The sequence below is a fragment of the Anopheles arabiensis genome, chromosome 2 (genome assembly GCF_016920715.1).
Source record: "Anopheles arabiensis isolate DONGOLA chromosome 2, AaraD3, whole genome shotgun sequence".
Lineage (NCBI taxonomy): Eukaryota > Metazoa > Arthropoda > Insecta > Diptera > Culicidae > Anopheles > Anopheles arabiensis.
Window position 1 is genome coordinate 2,180,514 of NC_053517.1, and position 22,224 is coordinate 2,202,737.

Below are 22,224 nucleotides of genomic sequence, written 5' to 3' on the forward strand. Positions count from 1 at the left end.
TCCCACAGTGGGCGTTTCGGTCAGGACACGACGAATGACATGTGGGAAATCAATGTTGATGAAATTGAGAAATCTCTCGCTCAACATACCGCCAAACAAAAAAAACAAGTTGAATTTACATTCATTTGAGCACAATTTTGCTTCTCTTCACGCATAATAATAGAAAGTCCCGAAAGTCGGTTTGCCCAGCAAAGGAAAGTGTAACGTCCGGACTAATATCGCCCACTGTGCACTCAACCCGAACCCCGAACGCAGCGGTATAAACGCATTATACTTTGACCGCTGGAGCACCCGGTGTGCTAGATGAACTGTCATAGAATAAAGCTCTCTTCTTGGCGCGACATTGAACTGAACAGACGTAAGCCACTGACTTCTGCGTATAATTATTTGTGTGCTCTTCCGAATTGTGCTAAATCTTATTAAAACGGCCAATTAACCTTCCGCCAACCGTAAAACGCTTGGTCGTTACATCTCAGAAGTGGGATTACCAACAAAAATCGCCTACAAAACCGCCTGCAAGCCGCCTAACCAGCCTGTATCCGTGTGTACCTTTGTACGTGTGTGTATGACACAACGCCATTTTCCATCATGCTGAGGAAAAAAGAACTTCGTCGGGCGCTTATCGAGGCCGGCGTCGACGTGCCGGATACCGCTACCGTCACACAACTCCGACAGCTTTATGCCCCCATCGAGCCGGTCGCTCGTTCCCCCCGTGCGGCGCCGCCGCCTACCACCTCAGCGACGACACCGGCTCCCGCTTGTGCAAACTATCTGATGCTCCAGACCAGACCGATTGGGTATCCAAGTTGCGGTCAGCCGAATACGCTTTAAACAATACCGTCCACACATCTACGAACTTCTGCCCCTCTGTCCTACTCTTTGGTGTTGAGCAACGTGGTAAAGTTCCAGACGAGTTAGCCGAATACCTGGATGAGAAATTTGATCGAGCCTCTAGGGACTTAGAAGCCATTCGGGATAAAGCGTTAGAAAACATAGAAGAGTCTCAACGGAAGAATGAGGAATACTTTAGCAAAAAGCACAAACCACCGCAGTGCTATAAGGAAGGTGACTTAGTGGCTATACGTTACTCTGATACGACCGATAGTGGTAATAAGAAGCTCAATCCTAAATTCAGGGGACCTTACGTCATCCATAAAGTGTTGCCCCATGATAGGTACGTGGTACGCGATGTAGAAGGATGTCAACTCACACAACTACCCTACGATGGGGTTCTAGAAGCGAATAAGTTGCGACGTTGGACCGAGTCCAGTGATTAGGAAATTGAGGGCAATTTATTGTTCAGGATAGCCGAGCTGTAACGTCCGGACTAATATCGCCCACTGTGCACTCAACCCGAACCCCGAACGCAGCGGTATAAACGCATTATACTTTGACCGCTGGAGCACCCGGTGTGCTAGATGAACTGTCATAGAATAAAGCTCTCTTCTTGGCGCGACATTGAACTGAACAGACGTAAGCCACTGACTTCTGCGTATAATTATTTGTGTGCTCTTCCGAATTGTGCTAAATCTTATTAAAACGGCCAATTAACCTTCCGCCAACCGTAAAACGCTTGGTCGTTACAAAAGCTTGTTTACAAATCACAGAGAAATGTATTGCAATCATCATCAAGGTGCATTGATTAACACTTTCAAAATGAGACTTTGCAAAGTTCCTTCCCTTGATTGTTGTGTTTAAAAGAACGTGAATAGTTAATCTTTCATCAATTTCTTCTAATCAAACCAACATTATCGAATAAACAAAAAAAAAACGATGAGAAACAACATGACAGCGTTCGCACCTTCACACGTCAAATAAACCAACTGTCAAAGTGCCCCGTCGCGATACAACCTGCCCTCTATTTATACACCTTGATTACTTCCCATCAAATATTGTGCGAGCAGGCAAGGTTTTTGCTCCAAGCCAGGTGAAAAGCAAATCGTGCATATTTCGTGACGAATCCTGCAGACTGTGCAGCCGCAAGTGTTTCCGTGCGCTGACGAGCACGCTCAGCATCGAAAGCCGTTTAACGCGAACCGCGTTCAGCACGGCACACGCGTTCGTACCTCGCCATCTGCCATTCGGATTTCGCAGTTTCTTTCCATTGCTGCCCGTCGGTGCCGAGAGCGCGAGCGAGAGCGAGAGAGTGAGCGAAGGGAGCGCGAAAATTGTGACAGTGTGAAAGAGTGCGCGCTAGGCAGTGCAAGCGAGAGTGTGAGTCAGGGCCGCACACACAGCACACAGCACGTTTTGTTCAACTCCCAGAAGTTTTGCCTCACCGTACGAAAATGGCGTCGATAGATTCCCAGTCGAAAAACCGTATGCAGGGTTTTAAAAACAAAGGAAAGGACCAGGATGTAAGTATGTGCTCCGGTAGTGGGATAAGCGGGTGGGGGAGGTAGTGGGACGGGTTCCAATCCACGGGGTGGCAGTGTGCAGGTTGAAAATGGTGAAAATAATTATCTCTCGGCTCTCCGTTCTTCCGCCCCCCCGCTCCCGCCTACTGTGTGTCAGTGAATTACGTTTCCGTTTCTGACCGAGAGCGCGACACACACGAGGTTGTGCGCTTGGAAAGATGATCTTTCCGCCGGAAGAATTGTTTCCGACGCCGATGCCGGAGGATTGCAAATTTTGTGCTTGAAAGGCCGACATGATAGGCCGACGGCGGACGATAAGGCCGAGAATGTTCTGCAGTTCGTTCCTCCTCGATTGATCCACTCGCTACTTCACCGCCGCGACGCTTCCGTCCCCGCTGATTTCCTTTGTACTGAAACGTCAATCCGCTACAGCGACGAGAGAGTGTGCGGAGGAGAGCAATGTGGTGTTCCTTCTTTTGTGTGGCGAAAGGTACGGCGGACATGGATGTGTGCACGACTGCCTCTCCCGACGACGGCGGCGGCCCCGTGGCGATGATGAATCGGCTCGGTCGCGTAATCATAAATGTGCCAGCGAGCGCGACGTGTGTGTTGCGCCGTGAATTATTTGATGGTGTGGTGGGCCGGCCACTGCTATTCTGGGTTGTTGGAGGGAGGGGGCGGGAAGGTGGCGATGGGGGTAGTGCCGCCGGACGTATGCTATGCGTGTATGTTTATTTTTACGATTGTGTTGGATGGTAGTTGCGTCGAACCTCTCTGCTGCTGCGATGCGATTTTCTAAAGCTGCGCCCCGAGGTCATCCTGGGATATGGATGGTTGGATGGATGGTGGTCGGCTGTTGCCATGATGTGCCATAGTTATTTGGAACATTGTTGACCTTTTGACGGGGAAACAGCACCTGCCCAATCGTAGCATCCATTGGTAGACAGGGGTTTGCTTCTTTTTCCACCAGTGGGTACCTTCCAGTTGTAGCAAGGATAGCAATAACACCTGGGACCAGTGGTGATGGATGCAAACAACAGTACTAACCTAGCAACAATAACTCCGCAGGAAATGCGTCGGCGACGAACGGAGGTTACGGTGGAGCTGCGCAAAAACAAACGCGAAGAGACGATCCTCAAGCGACGCAACGTTCCTCAGACCACAGAATCGACCGACGAGGAGGACTACACACTACAGTCGAACCTGAAGAAGCTGGTCGAGAAGGCCGGCAACAGCAGTGACAAAGAGGGCCAGCTGGCGGCGGTGCAGGCCGCCCGTCGCCTGTTGTCGTCGGACCGCAATCCTCCGATTAACAATCTCATCGACAGCGGCATTCTCCCGATCTTAGTCAATTGTCTCGAGCAGGACGACAACCAGGTGCTGCAGTTCGAGGCGGCCTGGGCGCTCACCAACATCGCATCCGGCACGGCCGCACAGACGAACCAGGTGGTGCGGGCCGGGGCCGTCCCGCTGTTCCTGCGCCTGCTCAACTCGCCGGCCCCGAACGTGTGCGAGCAGGCGGTGTGGGCCCTGGGCAACATCATCGGCGACGGGCCGAGCCTGCGCGACTACGTGATTAAGCTGGGCGTGGTGCAGCCGCTGCTGTCCTTCATCCAGCCGGAAATTCCGATCCCCTTCCTGCGCAACGTCACCTGGGTGATCGTGAACCTGTGCCGCAACAAGGATCCGCCGCCACCGGCCGCCACGATTCTCGAGATTCTGCCGGCGCTGAACATGCTGATCCATCACACGGACATCAACATCCTGGTCGACACGGTGTGGGCGCTGAGCTATCTGACCGACGGGGGCAACGAGCAGATTCAGCTCGTGATCGACAGCGGCGTGGTGCCGAAGCTGATCCCGCTGCTATCGCACGTCGAGGTTAAGGTACAGACGGCCGCGCTTCGTGCAGTCGGTAACATCGTCACCGGCTCGGACGATCAGACACAGGTAACAAAATGGTGGAGTGATAGTGGTGGGCTGGAATGGTCACACTCACAACACGATAACTTATATTGAACGTATCCGTCTCCCTGTCCTTAGGTCGTGCTGAACTGTGACGCACTGTCGCACTTCCCCAAACTGCTGACGCACAGTAAGGACAAGATCCGCAAGGAGGCAGTATGGTTCCTGTCGAACATAACGGCCGGAAATCAATCGCAAGTGCAGGCCGTCATCGATGCCGGTCTGCTGCCGAAGGTGATCGAAAATCTGAAGCACGGCGACTTCCATACGCAGAAGGAGGCAGCCTGGGCGATCAGCAACCTGACGATCAGCGGCAACCGCGAACAGGTGGCGCAGCTGATCAACGACGGTGCCGTGCCGCCGTTCTGCGATTTGCTAATGTGCCAGGACTGTCAAGTGATCAATGTATGTGTACCCCCGAACGAATTAAGCCATTTAATCATTGACCATATTAATTAATGCGTGCACGTTTGTGTGTGTGTGTGTACATGTTTTCAGGTTGTATTGGATGGTATTAACAACATGCTGAAACTGGCCGGCCCACACGCAGAGCACGTTGCGAATCTGATCGAGGAATGCGACGGTGTGTCGAAGATTGAAGTTTTGCAGAATCACGAAAATGTCGAAATTTACAAGCTCGCGTATGACATCATTGAGCAGTTCTTTTCGGACGATGTAAGTAGCAAATGAGGACGCTCTTTTGTGAGTGAAAATGTAATTCAATGTTGTGGGTATGGTTTGGCGTCCGTTTACAGGTTGACGAAGCAGTCCTGGAAGACCTTAGACCGGCAGCTGACGAGAACGCGTTCCAGTTCAACCAGAATCCGAACATTCCCCGCGACGGGTTCAACTTCTAAGCTACGGAACAGAATCACGAAGGAATGGGAACGGGATTCTGCAATCGCACATCAGATTCACGAATACTACAAGACACGGATACTTTAGCGAACGTCAGCAACCATTGAGGTGGTGTTTGTTTCGCTCGCCGCGAGCAAGAGACACACCACCAGTACGTCACAGCAGACTCCGAATACGAACACACAACTTTTAGGACTTGCTTTTGCACGACTGCAGCATCGCTGAGAAGAAAGAGAGGAGCATTTATATGGTAAATTTTAATCTGCTCGGCTATCTCCCAACAACAGCAGAAATAGCAAAACAGCAGCAGCATCAAAGAAATTCTTTGTTAGGGACAAATGAGCGAGAATCGTCCTGTTCTTGTAATCACTTATTTTGACAATATCATCTTCACCAGCAAATGATTTTGGTGGAAACAGTAGGGATTGTACAATGCTCTGCATAAACAAGCCTGTGTCCTAGTGCGGTCGGAACGGCAGCCCGATATCGGGCTGATCATCATCAACGATGTTAACTTCCATTTGTGTTTTCTACGAAAAGGTAACTCCACTCGTAACCAAGAGCGTGTTTTAGGGTAATGTAGCTCGAGATGATGAAGATGATGATGATGGGTCACCGCAAAAGAGGATGATTTATGATTTAGGACCAAAACCCGTAGTTTTGTTGACGTATTTAGTTAATTTCCTACCGCGAAGTATATTGAACATCCCATCATCAAAATGTCCGGTTAGCAGGATATGCCTAACCTTCAGCTTGTGCGTTACTGGTTACAAGCCAACCAGAAGATAGATAGTGTACTTGTATAGAGAACTTTTGTTTTGGACTAATTTCACGTTAAAATTCATTGTTAACTCCCAGAGAGAACTATCTGCTGCATAAGCAATGAATGTGAACTTCATTGTAAACAAACAAACACACACACTCACATACACTTTTGGTGGTGTGGTTCGGCTAACAGAAAACCCTGGAACTCTGCAACCGACATAAATATCGATATTTATTGGAATTCAAGGACTGATGACTTATTCGTACGTATCCTCTTACCCGACGACCACTGACCGATCCACAGTCTGTGACAGCAGTAGCGTCGCAGCGGCCGGACACTATTCACCGACGCCGCTAGCGCTAAAGCATGGTAGCAGGACGAATGCGAAGAGATAGAAAGTATCACAAAACCAGAAGCAATGTCAATGTATCTTTCTAATATATTTACTAAGAATCCGGAAGTTAGCACAGAAAGAGAGAGAGCTAGGGAGAGCTAGGGAGTGGTGAGGTTGGAAGGGAGTCAGATCATTAAACAATTTTCCAGCACGAGATCATACGACGCTGTGTCATAGGAGGCAACCGTATATAGGTATCGGGCAAAGGCATCTAGAGACAGGAACCGTCGTCTATCTGTCGGTTTGGTTAGTTGAGGTCTATGTGTGACACCTGATCGTCATGATGCGAAAAATGGCCTCTCTTAGCGGGAACGTATATTCGATTCTATTTTTTAAAAAAAAGCGGGACACACTCCGTGCACAACCACCTGTTCAGTTTTACCCGCAAAAAAATGAGGACATTATAGGTGAATGAAGCTATAGGAGCAAATCCTGGGGATAAAAAGGTACAACAACACTAAACAAAAAAGGCAGGACAACATCAACACAACAACACCACGCAAACACGCAAACCAAAACTAAACGCTACATGAACACCCAATGCTACAAGATGTGCGCATTGGGATGCATCTATGTGCAAGATACCTAAAATGGCCCACGATAGCAATCGTTGTGATTCTTTGTGGAAGGCGCGGCCACTTATCAGAGGCTTTCCAGACCGCTGTAAATAGATCCCTTGACGCAAGAACAATACAAAACAAAACAAAACAAAGCAAAGCAAACGAGAACTATCTCCTCCTTCCTATCTGTTTTTGGAGTCGAAAGCAATGTTCGGCCGGAGGTGTGGTAGTAGCTGTTGAATTTGAATATGAACTAATTTTTCGTTTTCACCTCTTTTATGTGTGTTATTAATTGCCGGGAGAGGGGAAATGTGAACCGAACTCTGTCCTAGGACACTGTGTGCGGTACTCCAACCCTCCCCGCGTCCGTTTGCGTATGTATATGTACATTGCCACACAGACTGCTCGCAGCCTGCGGACAGTTTGTGCGTCAGTTATAGGTGTAAAAACAGGGCACAGTGGGGCGCAAATGTAATGAATGCTGGCATTTTTTTTAAATATAAAATAATCGCGGCGTGTACACCCGTGCGTGTTGTCACCCGCTGAAAGGCCGTTGGTCGGACAGGAGAAGGATCACCATCATTATCATGATCGTGTGGTGTGCGATCGGGATCGGGCTGTGTGAGGGAAACCATGTGAATTAATTAAGCGCATTGTGTAAAGGAGAGTGAGAGAAATAGGAAACTTTTAGAAAATCACTTCACCAACCACCCGCAAAGGGCAAAAGGGTAAAAGGGCAAAGCGAAAGTAGAGCTATTAGAAACATGATATGGAGCACTATCAAAGTGAGGCTTCCGTTGTTTTGTGATCACGAGAACACTTTCTGCTACTAGAAGTGTCGTTGTTGTGAGGAGAAGGAGGAGGAGGAGTAGGGTGTGAGAGAATGAGGAACTTGCTGCTACTCATCGAAAACCTTTTAAGCAACTTTTGTGCCCGATGAGTAGAAGCGACAACACGCAAGGGACGATCGATCGATGGGGGGAAAATGCGGTGCGTATTGTTGCCTTTGCGCTCGCATTAGTAGACATATTGATATTTTTGTAACATAGTATCTTTTTCTTTTTAATTGACGTCGTTTCTGCGGCGCTGCCACATGCCACACGCTCGCAGGCCACCACCACACCACCCCTCCCTGATAGGAGCGGGGGTTTTGGGTGCGGCAGCAGATATAGTAGAGCGCAATGCGCTGGGGGTCCGCGCGATTGCAACACGTGTAAAAGTAATTTATTTTCTACGACTTACTAGAAAAACTAAACGGAACGATACATAGAGCTTTTTGGGGGACGCGTGGAAGAGCGGGCGAGAGTTTTGCATGCACACTTAAAGGGTACTGTGCACCTCCGCCCTCTTCCCCTTCCCAAACGTAGAGGGACAGAAGGAGCAAGAGAGAGAGAAAAAGAGAGGCAAAGAGAATACTAAAGAGAATTTAATACAATGCGCGCTGTAAAATACGTTGCCGAAACGAAGCAGCGGTTCAGAAAGTCTGATTTGAGGTAAATCCTACCTACTACCTACTACGCGGATACGGGAGCCATATAGGAAAGCGGTTCCCTCTTCGCGGGAGCATGATGTGCCCGCGTTTCCTCACTCTCTGTCAATCCTCTTTGCATTGAGAGGAGATGACGATGATGATGCACTTTCGGGATCGCGTCGAAAGTGCATTGTTGGCGATCGGTGTTGCACCGTGTGCAGAGCGCGCCGCATTCAGTTTAAGCTTTAACAAAAGAAGAAGAGGAGGAAGAAATAAGGGTGAAGATGCAGTGGAGATCAGCCTACGGCCAAGGCATAAAAAAATACGCCAGTGATGAATTCGGGGGCAGGGCTCGTCGGAAGCGTGCACTCTCGGCACCCCGCGTAGGACACTGGATCTGGCATTTGTGGTCTTGTTTTTTTTTTTTTTTGTATTGCCAGTCCACCGAGGAAGCACACCCAGAGACGTTGTTGCCGTGTCCGGAGAGCCAGCCGCCCTATGTACATGATGATGATGTTTTACAACACATATTTGCCTCTTGCCAAACCGCGTGTTTAGATGGAGGAGGAAGGGCTCTCTAGACGAGAAAAGAGGGCTTACTATATGGAGGCGCGCACATTACGTTGTTTTTTTGTTTCTCTCCTCCTTCCTTTAAGCAAACTGTGCGCAACCTCCCCTGTACCTGCCAAATTTGGAAGTTGGTAATGAGAGGGGGGAGGAGTTGCGGGTTGCTATCTCTACTACAACAAAGATGATGGTGCACCGGAGAACCGGAATTAGGGATTACGGAACGTACGAACTCCTTCCCTTTTATTGTCCAGCGCGCAGGGATTCAAATCTGTAAAAATTCTTTATATATACACACATAAGAGCCACACAAAAAAAAACTACACAAAAAGAGAGGTAGAGAGAGAGAGGGGGAGAAGGACAAACATGTACCATTTATTCCAGGAGGAAGAAATTGTGGGGGGGGGGGCTGAGAATTGGGATGTAAAGAGATGTCGGATATCGAAAAACAAAAATTGTGTAAATCCAATACGGTCAAAAAAAAGCAAAAGCAGAAACACTCGCACTCGAGACAAACGGACATTACAGCTGAAAGCAACAGATTATTTTTTATCTCTATCAACGAACCAGAAAAGGGACTCGAAATAATAGTATTTCACAGGACGTTAACATCATCTGCAACCATACACAGAGAGAGAGAGAGTGACGGGGAAAAGCAGGAAAACTCCATAGCGAAAAGTGTAAGCTTAAACATTTGTTTCATTTCTGTGTCCTTGGTGAGATATGAAAAGAATAACAGAATTGACTTGATACAAATCATTAACATTGGGTGTTTACTTTCTGTTCTGAGTTGTTTCCGTGATCCAATCGTGGGTGAGTCTAGTGTTGGTCTAGTAGTACAGTTGTCAACTCGTACGACTTACCAACATGCCTGTCATGGGTTCAATCCGTGCCCCCGTCCCACTGACTATCCTGTTATGTGTAATCATTGAAAGCCACGTCCACTAATAGTGGTAGGCAGCAGCAGCAAGCCTTGACCGACATAAGAAGAATAATCGTAGGTAAGTGTGGAAAGGAAACGCGCAATGATTATCCGAAAAGTTTTGTTGAAATGTCTTCAAACGTTCTAGAAGATATGAAGTTCAAGTGAAGCAATTTGATCTGTTTTGATCATTTGGCCAATCCAATGCATTCCAAAATACTATACCGCGGCCACCAAAAGTAATTTTGGTTTGCCTCAGTTCAGTACTAATTTACTGAAGTCTGTATTTTTCAGCATTTTATACTCCACGTGTTCCATTTAGTCAAATCTCGGTGGATTGCATATTGATGTGCCACGTGCGATTACCACTCTATTACCTACAATTTGTCGTGTTATATCCAAAGTTTTCAGTTAATTGTATACAAACAGTTTTTTTTTTACTTTTGTGTCAAAAGTTCTTTAAAACATTATGTACATTTTCAACTTATGGTACAAGTGTTATGTAGTTCCAAATTTCTTCCAAAAAATAACACTTTAACGGAAAATTTAAACTGCTGCAAGCTGGGCAAAACAGCTACTTGCTGCCCATGCAGCAAAAGCAAGAAACGCGTTCACAAACGCACACCAGTCGCTCAGCAGAAACGCAGAGGCGCAGAACGCGTGGAGGCGCTCACGGAAGTGAGTTCTGCATCCGCTCGTTTGACAGATGCTCTTTTTCAACCCGCTCTTGCTCGCAAGACGACGTAGCGCCGTGTAAATCTCGCGATTTTCCGATAAATTTGGGACCCGCTGATCTGTGGATCGATCCCGAAACCGCAACCATGGCCGACCAAGCACCGGAGGATGGAACCAAGAAGAAGCGTACCTTCCGTAAATTCACGTACCGCGGCGTGGACCTGGACCAGCTGCTGGACATGAAGCAGGAGGCGCTGGTGGAGCTGATGCACAGCCGGGCCAAGCGGCGCTTCAAGCGCGGACAGCGCAGGAAGCCGCAGGCCCTCATCAAGAAGCTGCGCCTGGCCAAGAAGAACACGCCCCCGAACGAGAAGCCGGCCTGCGTGAAGACGCATCTGCGTAACATGATCATCGTGCCGGAGATGGTCGGCTCCACCGTCGGTGTGTACAACGGCAAGACGTTCAACCAGACGGAAATCCGGCCGGACATGATCGGCCACTATCTGGGCGAGTTCTCGATGACCTACAAGCCGGTCAAGCACGGTCGCCCCGGTATCGGTGCTACCCACAGCTCCCGTTTTATTCCACTGAAGTGAAGTGCGAGTGTGGTGGTGTGGTGTTTATTTTCCGTCGGAAAAGAGTGATGAAAATACAAGCCCGATTGTAAACAAATCTCTTCCACGCGCTCTTGCTTTCTTTTTGTGGTGCAGCTACATATTTGGTCACACAACAGCACACAGGGCGCAGTGGGTGGTGGTGGAGTCCGTGCTCGGAAAGTAATGCGAAACAACTAACTCTAGCAGCAGCAGAATCGACAACATTCGTGCTGTTCCGTTTCAGCCTCCTGCAGCAACTTCCGGTTGGTGGTTTTGCGCTGCGGAGCCCACGGGATGCGACCCTCCGGGGCGATCTGGTTCAGCTGGATGGCCGCACGGGCCGGCGCACTGCAGGCACTGCAGCGGATCGATTTGGTCCAGCCCGTCAGCGGTGACACGGTGGCGTTGGAGGAAAGGTTTCCACCACCCATCGATGGTTTGGCGGACGACGCTCGACGATAGCCGGAGGAAGCGTCCGAGGGAGTAGTCTTTGGACGGATGGGGTAGATGTTCTCACGCCGAAGAAAGCTGGGAGAGGAGTATTGTCGTAAACATTGTATCAAAATTGTATTTCGGATTGGGGTGGGCATTGCTTACTTTGGTCGGGTGTAGGTCCAGATGTTATCAAGCCGCTTCTTGCTCATGATCGCCCCGAGACGCTGCAGTAGGCGAATGTTTTCCTGCTCGATCTTCTCCTTGCGTTCCAGCTCCTTCTGCTGCTTCTTCAGCTTCTGGGCGATGTGGATTCGCTCCGGCGGGGGATGAAAATCGATGGCCGGCATGGCCGTTACCACCTTGATCCGGTGGTTAATGTAGCGCTGCATCTGCCACGGACGGATGAGCAGCTTTTCCTTCTTGGTTAGCATTTGCGAAACGGTTATTTGGGACGGTGGAAAATTCAAGACTAAGGTTCTGCGTAAACAAACCCCCGCGGGGACACGTTGGTTTCCATGGAACTCCCAATCAACTGTGTCGATATGGCAACGGCAATGCGGTCAGGGCCGTCAGGGCTGCGGGGAACGAAAGAAAAGCTTCGGGGGTAACATTGGAAACTCATGGTCAATGGTGCTGCTTCTCCTCTATCCAGCGGTATGTTTCGTTGTTTTTTTTGAAAATCACATTTTGAATTTAGGGGTGGAAAATAATTGCGAACCAGGAACAGTGCGTATCAGTTTTTGTAACGATTTATTTTCGCCGAGGACTTACTTTGACATTTCTGCGCCGGCTTGACGTTTTCCGAGAAAACACATGATTTCGATTCAAAACAGCAAATAATAAATAAAAGTTAGCACACAGACTACACCACCGATGGCTTTGCTGTGTTGCCGTGCAATCCTGCGATTCTCGTCCCGCAGTTACCACTATTACCGAATAAAGGATCTTTCGCCGGACAACTGTAAACCGGGCAATAAAGTGAACGTTAAAGTACGGGGAAGAGAAAATCGACCGAATGGACCAACAACCAACCGCATCGGGGAGGTTGTGCAACAAGAGCCGGCGCGCTAAGACTGTTTCTTCTGCTTTTAGGGATGGGTCAAATCGATCCGGAACATGAAGGGCAATCTGTTCGTGGACATAAACGACGGTTCGGGTCCGCAAAACTTCCAGCTCGTGATCAACAAGGAGAAAGCCATCGACACTGCGTACGGCTGTTCGGTCGATGCGTGCGGAGTCCTCGTAGCCTCGCCAAAGAACCAGCTTGAGCTGCACGTGGACACCCTGACCGAGGTGGGCAAATGTCCCCTGACCGAGGGTTACCCGTTCTACCCGAAGAAATCGTACCCGCCCGAGTACATCCGCAATCATCTGCATTTGCGCTCCCGCGTAAACTCCATGGCATCGACGTTCCGGGTGCGGCACGAGGCAACGCGCGCGTTCAACGAGTACCTGCAGCGGGGGGGCTTTGTCCAGATTCACACGCCCGTGCTAACGTCAAATGACTGCGAAGGTGCCGGCGAAGCGTTCCTGGTGAAGCCGCTGAACGAACAGCTGCTGAAAGGCATGGCGAAGGAAAACGTTCCCCTCGAACACGCCTACTTCGATAGAGCCACCTTCCTGACGGTTTCCGGCCAGCTGCACCTGGAAGCGATGACGCACGGTTTGGACAAGGTGTACACGTTCGGGCCAACGTTCCGGGCGGAGAACTGCAAGTCCAACATTCACCTGTCCGAGTTCTACATGCTGGAGCTGGAGGAAGCGTTCATGGGCACGCTGGACGAGCTAACGCACCGGGTGGAAGATATGTTGAAAAGCGTCACCAAGAGTGTAATTGATCGCAGTGCGGCAGACCTAAGCGTGGTGAGAAAATCGAACAGCCAGGACGGTGGTGGCCAGCTCGAGGACTGCTTCCGATGGATCGATAAACCATTCCCGCGGCTAACGTACGACGAAGCGATGCACATACTGCAGGCGAACGAGGCGAAACTGAAGTCTCCCGTACGGCGGGAGGAGGGCATTAATAAGGAGCAGGAACTGTTCCTCGTCGAGCACTGCCAGAGTCCGGTGTTTGTGTGTCTCTGGCCGAAGGAAATCAAGTCGTTCTATATGCGAGAAAATGCGCAAAATCCTTCCCTGGTCGACGCGCTCGATCTGCTCGTCCCGCACGTCGGCGAACTGGTGGGCGGCAGTGTGCGTGAGGATAGTTACGATCGTTTGCGGCGCAAGCTGCCGAACGCGGACGTCCTGCAGTGGTACTTGGAGTTGCGCAAATTCGGAAGCGTCACGACGGCCGGCTTCGGGATGGGATTCGAGCGATACCTGGCGTGGCTACTGAACGTTCACAACGTGAAGGATGTGATACCGTTTCCCCGGTGGGCGCACAACTGTGTGATGTAGTGGAGTGGCAAGTGGTAGTCTAGTCTCGGAAGGCTCCCCAGCGTTATGCGTTGTGAGTTTACAATTTATTTGATGTACGAAATAAATATAGTTCCATGTGGAGAGGAGTATTCCAATTGTTCGTGACGTGTTATTTTGTAAGCGTTCAAATAACTTCTGCCACTCTTAATGTTACATGAGGAGTGGAGGAGGAGCGCAGTGATAATACCAGGGTGAATTACTAAAAAAACAAAAACTTAAGCTTAAGGTTACTACCCTCTTCGGAATGCACTGCGCGACTTTACCGGCGTGTCGGTAAATAAACGATGCAAAAGAAACACGTAAAAGGCCTAATGTAATGGGCGCTCATCAGTCAACACACTAACAACAGTCGAATGCTACACCCGGTACACGGTTTGTTCTAGGCAAAGGCGTGGTCATGTGGTCGATGGCCCCCAAAGAGCCCCTCGAACGCAGGTTAAAGCGTAAATATTAATTCAAAGTCCCTTGCTCTAGCCGGTGCCGGATTCAGATCCCCCATGCAGCGACCCACAGCTCTGGGTACGGCGTTGGCGTGTCTTGGCATTCTACAAACATGATTACAGCAACAGCAGCACTCGTGGAATATCTTTGGCTTCAAAGTGGATCGCGTTTGTCACAGCAGCGAAGCTTTCTTGTTGGGAGGGGAACGGAACGGAGCGCTACCCCGCCAAGCCCGATTACTTCTTCTTGTTCTGCACATTGTTCGGCGTGGTCGACTGGAACACCGACGAGGCGGACATCAGATTCTCGATGTACTGGCCGAGCACCTGGTTCTCGGAGCGCAGCTTGAGATTCTCCTCCTTCACGCTGTCCACCCGCTGGGACAGGTCGTCCAGCGTGTTCTGCAGCTCGAGCACCTGGGCGATGAGACGGGCCTTCTCCTCCTGCTCGTCCGCGTCGGGGCTTTCGTTTTCCAGGAACTGCTGCGGGCTGGAGTTGCCGTTCGTGTACGAGCTGGCAATCGAGTCGAGCGATCGCCCATTGCACATGTACTTGGAGCTTTCGTCATCGTTGATGATGACTGCGCATCGGGAAGGAAATGGGAGAAAACAAATGATTTGGCTTGGTGTTGGGGTGGGAAGGGTTTTTTTTATCCCGTCCATTACCTTCTAAATCGTCATCCGCCAGCGGAATGTCGTCCTGCGATTTGAGTGACATGGCAAGATCAATGGTGGAAAAATTGCTTCGAAACGCTGGAAAACTGGAGAACCACGGGAAAGAATTTTCTTCGATCCTTTCTAATACCAAAACAAAACGAAGCTAGTGGAAAAGTGGACGTAGCGCAGGTTGGATGATAATGTTCCACTGACAGCTATCGACCATACGGTGGATTTGACAGCTTTCGTGGAATTGCTTTTTGAGCAAAAAAGGGAAATTAAACATTTTACAAGCTTTTATGTGGTCTGGTTGTTTTTTCAAGCTTTTATAATAATTTCATTAATTTAGACGCTTATGAGACGACTAACGCACATAAATTTCTACCGAACGCAACGAATCTTTCCCAAGTTCCCCTTTTTGCTTGCGTAGGACGGGCACTGACAGCTGTCAAGCGGCAGCTCGCCGAAGGCAGTGTGGCCAGATTATTTTGGCGGTTTTCGGTAGGCGCATCAAAATTTTATCGGTAGTTTTCGGTAGGTTAAAACCAAGGATAATATATTTAGAAGGTTGATTTTTATCCATTTTGCTGGGCGACATTGTGGGGGACATCTGTCAATCTCTGCATACAAATTTCATTACCCATCACCAGCCCTCCCCGATTTTTATACCGGAGCCCCCGGAAGAGAAATGTCAAGTCGAGAAATGTCATTTTGCTCTGAACAACTTAACCTTGTCATTTATAACACCTTGGTTAAAACTCAAAACTTAACTGAGTTAAAAAAATTAAAAGCGAAAGAAGTGTTAAGTGGGATGGGGTGGGGGGGGCTAATGCGCAAAATGAAAGTTCCATCTCACGAGAATATGCATCCTTTATTTAAGATATGGATTAGATTTGGTTCAGCGGCTACACAAATGAAGGTCTTTCTGAAGTGTCGATGTGAAAATTGTACTGGGAATTCTAAGCCAAAGAAGAACTAAGATGCACATTATTTTTCTCAGTGGTGGCAAGTTCTTTTTCTCGTGGCTCTACCCGACCGCTTAAAAAAATTTTGAAGATCCCCCAAAAAGCTCGCCTGACCTGCGGACCAGTGTGGCCAGATTATATTGGCAGATTTCGGCAGGAGCACTGTTGAGAACGCAACCATTTAAATTTAATCAATTATTTTAACGATCAATTTCTTCTTCATTTTCTTCAATTTCTGAGGAAAATACAATGAAACAGCGCGAGCGAGCGTTCTTTTCAGTGGCACTCACTGCCCAAGCGACAAAATCGACATGCTTTCTCGCTCTCTCAGGTTTACTGATCTATTGGGTAGAATGAGAAAGCATGTCGATTTTGTTACTTGGGTGGCGCTCTGCCTCGTGCATTTTAAAGGCATGCAATAGAGCGCATTCTCTCCGTGAAGGCGCTCCATCCGCCATTTTTAATTTTCAGCCCAAAACAACGGACTTCGGATCCGATCTTGGGCCGGAACCCCACCGTGTGTTTGTACCTACCCCTCGACTGAAAATTTAATTCTCTTTTTCTGTCAGGTGAGCTTAAACCGCGGACAGCGAGATTCAAATTCAAATTTAAATGATTTTCTTTGACGAAAAATTCTCGGAATCCACGCAACTGACATTTTCTACTTACAGTAGAGCGTCGATTATCCGGGCAGCTCAGGACCGGACGGTTTCCGGTTAATCGATTTGCACGGATAATGGTCCAAGAAATGTCGAACGCATATAAAACATATGAAATTCACTAGTTTTATTATTAATTCACCTAGAATCAATCTATTAATCGTTAGTAGAATATTATTTTAATCAATAACTGTAAGTTCACCAAAATTTCATGAACAAAAATGGATTTCGAAAATACCCCTAGATACTACCGAGCTGCACAAGAAACTGGTTACCCAATTGATTATCGCTGCAAACTTTCGCCGTACGTATGAACAGCTGTCAGATTTATGCGCACGGTTAAGCCGCCCGCCGGTTAATCCGTCCCCGGATAATCGACGTTCTATTGTATTATGAACATAACATTTTAACGGAGAAAAATAAAAAGTGCCAGGCAAACAAACGTGCATCAGCGCGATAAGTAACAAATGAGGTTAGCAATCCTTGAAACAGCAATCCAAGCGCCACAGATTAAGCTGAAACGACTGAAAAATCAAATATCTGTGATTTTCGGTAGGATAAATGGAAAATCGGTAGTTTTAGGGCGGTCATCTGTGCATCGGTAGGCATATAAAAAATTGGTAGGAATACAGATAAATCGGTATTTCTGGTCACTCTGGCCGAAGGAGCAGATTGTTGTCAACGGGGGCAAAACAAAGGGAACCCCCATAACTGCACTGCACATAATCTGCTGTGTGTGTTTTCGTTTCTTCGCGCGAGCCAATGCAACATCGCCGTGAGCCAGGCAGTGGATCAAGGCCAGTGGTGCTATCGTGCGAAGAACTCGCTCCGTCTGCAGTGTGAATCCGTTCGCAGCGAGCTAAAAGTGCATCGCAGATAGGAGGAAGGATCTTGGAAACGAGCAGCCAGCCAGCCAGCCGTCCGACAGCCAGAAGACAGTTGCGCGCGCGAGTGTGTGTGTGCGTGTGCTTTTTTTCTCGTTCCCTTCCGTTCGATTGCTAATTGTCGATCGTGGTGCGCGAGAGAAGGGCAGAGAGAAGGGCGAAACTCTTTGAAAAGGCCTGTAGGGCAGCCGTGCCTATTACGTATTATTACCAGTCCGGGCCGAAGAGAAATCTGTGCCCTGCTTCCCCACTAGAGGACACACTGTGGTTCCCTTGGAGGGACGAGGGTGCTTCGGTTAGGGAAAATGCCTTTCTAGTGTGCGTTGCGTGTTAGTGCGTGTTAATCGTATGCAAACTCGATGCAGTCGCGGTGCATCGGCGGGCGCACACGTTCTCCGCGGGGAAGATGATGATTTGCGCTGTTTGCTGGCACTGCTGGTAGGCGTTTTGCTCCAAAGTCCAGTGCACAGTGTGTGTAGGCAGGCGTGAGTGTGCTGCGCGGTCATTCCCGTTCCCCGGGGACGGGGACGACGGTTCGATACGGGAATCGGGCGCTGGTTTTGATGAGGGCAGCCCCGAACGCTGCGGACATTGACGGTGTCGGAAGGCATGGCACGCTGTGACGGTGGGTGCGGAATCTCTTTGTTTGCATACGCCGCTTTTGTTTACGCTGCAAAGAGTTGAGGGCAGCCGAAGGACGGGGTGCGTGAGAGTGCGTGAGGTTTGTGTCCGACAGAGATACAGCACGCAATTCTCGGTCAAGAACGGACCGACACAAAGGTGCGGATCTTACAGAGCAAGAGCGAGCCAGTGTGTGTGTGTGCGTGTGAGCTCGGCACGGCTCAAACATCCCCAGCGCCTGCTACGCTACGATTGCACCACACGAGAGACACGGTGCAGCACCAAAGGCGCCCTTTGCAGAGATCTAGCCAGCCAGCCAGCCAGCACACCATCATGATGGCCGATTTTGACGCAATCTACGAGGAGCAGGAGCTGTCCGAGGAAAACCTGGAGGAGGCGCACGTGCAGATGGTTCCGGATCCGATTGTAATCCGCGGGGCTGGCAATATGACAGTGTAAGTACGGTAGGGAGGAACTGGATTCGAGAATCCAGCACATAGCGCCTGCTAGAACGGCTTCGACCGTCGATATACATATCTCACAGCCAGCTTTGTGCATGTGGCCGTCATCGGTTCGGTGCTTACACAATCGATCCGCATTTCGGTGCGTTTTCTCTGCCGCTCAATTCGGGTCGCTCCGTTGGGTTTGCGTTTCGATTTCATTTTGTTGTTGTTTTTGTTGTTGTTGTGTGCCAAGTTACACAATACACGGAGCGTCGTCGTCGTCGTCGTCTGTTGCTGGCTGCCACCAGCTGAGCGGCAGAGAAAGAGAGAAAAGCGCAAACAAAAAAAAGATACGCATGACGAGTGCCCGCCACACTACGCCAAACATGGCCATGCCAGTCTGGTGATGAAAGGCGAAAGTTAAATCGCAGCTGAATTTATCGAGAGCGTGCCGGAGCGTGGCACCAAACGGGCAACGGAAGCAACCGGACCGCGAGCGACAAAAACAAACACAAGAGCACAGGTGCCGCGGAGCGCCTACTGACGTTTCGATTGATTTTCGCCACCGTCCGTTTTTTTCCGCTCAGGGTCTGCTGAGATCGCATTTTAATGAAGCGCTGTTCTTTGCGCTACTTTCACTCCCTTTTCTCAACCCGCCCACGCGCTGAAATTGCCCATCATACGTGGCCCCGCTTTCGTTGATATTTCACGGATGCACAAACAGAGGGAGAGGATCGGATTGCGCTGTAATTGCGCTAACGCAAATATCGGCCACCGTTTGTTTTTTTGTTGTTGTGCGATTGCTCGGACGGACGTTTGTATCGCCTAACGCGCGCGCGATGAATTTAGACTTTTCCGAGGGCATCCCCTGCCGTACGTTGCCCGCTCGCGGCCTCATCCACTGACCACCGAAGTACAAGGCGATGAAGATCCAACCTAAACAACGGCTAGCGTACGTAAATAAACGATGCTTTTCTTGCTAATCGTCCCCTTTCGACCAAGAGAGAAAACATTGATTCTGCCACGGACGGCTCGGAATGAATGAAACAAATTTATCAATAAGTACCCCCCATTCCCCATGTGTCTCCCCTTGGGAAGGGCAGCTTTTGAATGATTCTGCATCGAAATAACAATCTCTTCGTTCGTTGGTTTTTTTTCAGGTTTGGCTTAAGCAATCGATTCAACGTGCAGTTTCCAGCCGGTCTGGTTTCGCGCGTTGCCCCGGAAGAGTTCAAAGCGACCGTGCTGCGGATCAACGCGGTGCTGAAAAAGACGCTCCCCGTCAACGTAAAGTGGCTGTTCTGTGGTTGCGTTTGCTGCTGCTGCACCTTAGGATGTTCTCTATGGCCTGTGATATGTTTAAGTAAGAGGGTAAGCATCCGATCGGGACGGCATCTCCCGTTGACGTCCAAATCCAAATTGAACCGGCTGCTAACCATGTCATTTTCATCCTTCGTAGACGCAGCATACGCTAAACAAACTGCTCGAGTGGGAAAACAGTCACCTTTACCACAAGCTCGGATTGCACTGGCGCCTCAGCAAACAGCAATGCGACTCCAACTCGATGATGGAGTACGTGCTGCTAATAGAATTCATACCGAAAACGCCAATCTATCGGCCGGACTAGGCGGCCCCCGAAATACGGCTTTGCTTTTGCGTTCAATTTCTCTGGCCCTCTGGGGGGGAGATCCACGACGGTGTGTGTGATGCAAGGAACAAAAAACAAGCTACCAGCTGCGAAGAGTGGATGCGGGCTAGTGTGCGCTGGTGATAGTGTATCGCCGCGAACGGCTCGCTTGCTGCTCTGGCTGTATCGTTGATCTAACTATTCGTAGCATATGGTTTAATAATAGGAGAAAAGTATCATATTTTACATAATCATAAACACATCCTCCATCCCATCGGTCCCGCGGTACGGGCGCTTCAGGCGAGTGAAGCAGATTTCGAGAATAACTCCGATAGTCAACCATATCCACTTGTGGGCAAGCGTTAGTATCTGTTTCTGTTTTGGCCGATTGCAAACAAAGCCGAGTGTGCCCAGGGCACTGTAACGTAACCGGGCGCAACATGTAAACAGACCTTCTAATTAGCTGGTTCTATTTTATTGTGTTAAAATAACCATTACATTACAAGACAGGCAAAATCAGCAAGCAACCCATCAAAACGGCGCATCAGGTTGGTGCCGGGCTGTGCTAAGAGAGGCGCCAGGCCAGGCGACAGCGTGTAACAAAACTAAACATGCAGACAGCACAGGTCGCAATACTAATATAATTAATAATCGTAAGAACGTTTAGCGTTTGTATAGTGTATAGTGAGTTTGTGAATAGAGAGGGTTTGTAAGCAGCCGCCGTACGATTAGTGACGAAGTCGGAAACTGTTTATCATGTCATGGCGCTTGCGAGAATTGGGGGAACATAAACAAACAAGAAACTACGAGAACAAAAAGCCCAGAAGCAGATGAAGTATTAGCAAAACACGGAGTGCTTGGGGAGCGTTAAAGCAAACTAAACAATACAGACGGACAGGGCAAGTGTAGGGAGAGTGTAGATTTCGTTTCGTGTATGACATTATTCAAACCAGGTCCGTCAGGCACCATCTCCCGTCGGTCGCATGTGCCATCCGCAGCAAGTAGGACGGAATAATAGGGTAGTGTAGCCCCAAAAGTATGCACCCCGGAGACCCCACACATGTAACGTTGTCTATTTCACTGCTTCGTTACCCTCTTCTTCTGTTGCTTTATACTTTTTTGCTAACGTTTGGTAAAGAGAAAGATGATTGGTTGGTAAAGATGATTGGTTTTGATGCTTTGTGCCTAAAAGAAAGCGTTTGCTTTGCTATTTTCCCTTCCAACGGCAGGATGGTGAAGGATGTACAGATTAGAATGAATTGCTTTTGAGACGCACAGCTAAAAACAAAACACGGAACATATATGGAGCTCGCGCAGTTCGCAGCCCGACGTTGCTGCTCGGAAACGCAGCGCAGACGACCGAACGCGACGGGCACAAAAAAAAAAACAGGACAAATACGTGCGCGTGTAGGCAGGTGCGTAGCAGAAGAAGCTACATTCAGACAGGTGAATCCGTGTGGGGGGTGGGTGGGTGTGCTGAGAACAACCCAAGTAGTGTTAGCCTTTTTATACAGCATAGAGTTACGAACAACCCAGCGTGGCTAGAGGAAAGTCTATTGTAATCCCCTTTCATGCGCGCTGGGACCGATTGTTATTTCATCGAGAAACTGTAGCGAACACACAGGGTGGGGATGAAAGGCTGAGACAAGCAGTACAATGCAGTTACAAAACACCGAAACCGTGCGGAATAAAATGTTTCAAAAATGAAAACTCTGCCACTTGCGTTTTGTATGTACGGGCCCGAACGGTGGGTCGGTCGATTAAAATGGGAACAAGAGCGAATGTGTGTGTGTGCGTGTGTATGGGAAGTAGGGAACAACGCTCCAAAGGAAGTGCAAACGGGCGAAATTCTAGCGCAAGGTGCACCATTTTACATACTTTTCGTGGGGTGGACGCTCGTCACGCCATAGTACGGTGTGACCCTTTTGTTTTGCTACGCTA

General features: G+C 49.1%; 6 protein-coding genes across 6 annotated transcripts; 4 read left to right on the forward strand and 2 right to left on the reverse strand.

Annotated features, from left to right (window-relative positions):
* The first annotated feature begins 205 nt into the window (after positions 1 to 205).
* LOC120897005 (importin subunit alpha-3) lies at positions 206 to 9,701 on the forward strand. The gene is made up of 5 exons (XM_040301579.1): positions 206 to 2,357; positions 3,426 to 4,307; positions 4,401 to 4,727; positions 4,821 to 4,997; positions 5,078 to 9,701. The coding sequence occupies exons 1-5, from the start codon at positions 2,289 to 2,291 to the stop codon at positions 5,177 to 5,179; spliced, it is 1,557 nt and encodes a 518-aa protein (XP_040157513.1). The 5' UTR covers positions 206 to 2,288; the 3' UTR covers positions 5,180 to 9,701.
* An 859-nt stretch (positions 9,702 to 10,560) lies between these two features.
* Positions 10,561 to 11,207, forward strand: LOC120894781 (40S ribosomal protein S15). Its single transcript, XM_040297589.1, has one exon. The coding sequence runs from the start codon at positions 10,682 to 10,684 to the stop codon at positions 11,129 to 11,131; it is 450 nt and encodes a 149-aa protein (XP_040153523.1). The 5' UTR covers positions 10,561 to 10,681; the 3' UTR covers positions 11,132 to 11,207.
* LOC120894780 lies at positions 10,573 to 12,251 on the reverse strand. Its single transcript, XM_040297588.1, has 2 exons — positions 11,729 to 12,251; positions 10,573 to 11,659 (listed from the first exon to the last, which is right to left on the reverse strand). The coding sequence occupies exons 1-2, from the start codon at positions 11,995 to 11,997 to the stop codon at positions 11,332 to 11,334; spliced, it is 597 nt and encodes a 198-aa protein (XP_040153522.1). The 5' UTR covers positions 11,998 to 12,251; the 3' UTR covers positions 10,573 to 11,331.
* A 92-nt stretch (positions 12,252 to 12,343) lies between these two features.
* On the forward strand, positions 12,344 to 14,076 carry LOC120894779 (probable asparagine--tRNA ligase, mitochondrial). The gene is made up of 2 exons (XM_040297587.1): positions 12,344 to 12,556; positions 12,659 to 14,076. The coding sequence occupies exons 1-2, from the start codon at positions 12,440 to 12,442 to the stop codon at positions 13,964 to 13,966; spliced, it is 1,425 nt and encodes a 474-aa protein (XP_040153521.1). The 5' UTR covers positions 12,344 to 12,439; the 3' UTR covers positions 13,967 to 14,076.
* LOC120894782 (short coiled-coil protein homolog) lies at positions 14,010 to 15,290 on the reverse strand. The gene is made up of 2 exons (XM_040297590.1): positions 15,094 to 15,290; positions 14,010 to 15,008 (listed from the first exon to the last, which is right to left on the reverse strand). The coding sequence occupies exons 1-2, from the start codon at positions 15,143 to 15,145 to the stop codon at positions 14,665 to 14,667; spliced, it is 396 nt and encodes a 131-aa protein (XP_040153524.1). The 5' UTR covers positions 15,146 to 15,290; the 3' UTR covers positions 14,010 to 14,664.
* A 2,105-nt stretch (positions 15,291 to 17,395) lies between these two features.
* Positions 17,396 to 21,993, forward strand: LOC120894991 (cysteine-rich hydrophobic domain-containing protein 2). Its single transcript, XM_040297925.1, has 3 exons — positions 17,396 to 18,668; positions 19,817 to 20,027; positions 20,116 to 21,993. The coding sequence occupies exons 1-3, from the start codon at positions 18,547 to 18,549 to the stop codon at positions 20,281 to 20,283; spliced, it is 501 nt and encodes a 166-aa protein (XP_040153859.1). The 5' UTR covers positions 17,396 to 18,546; the 3' UTR covers positions 20,284 to 21,993.
* Positions 21,994 to 22,224: the final 231 nt, after the last annotated feature.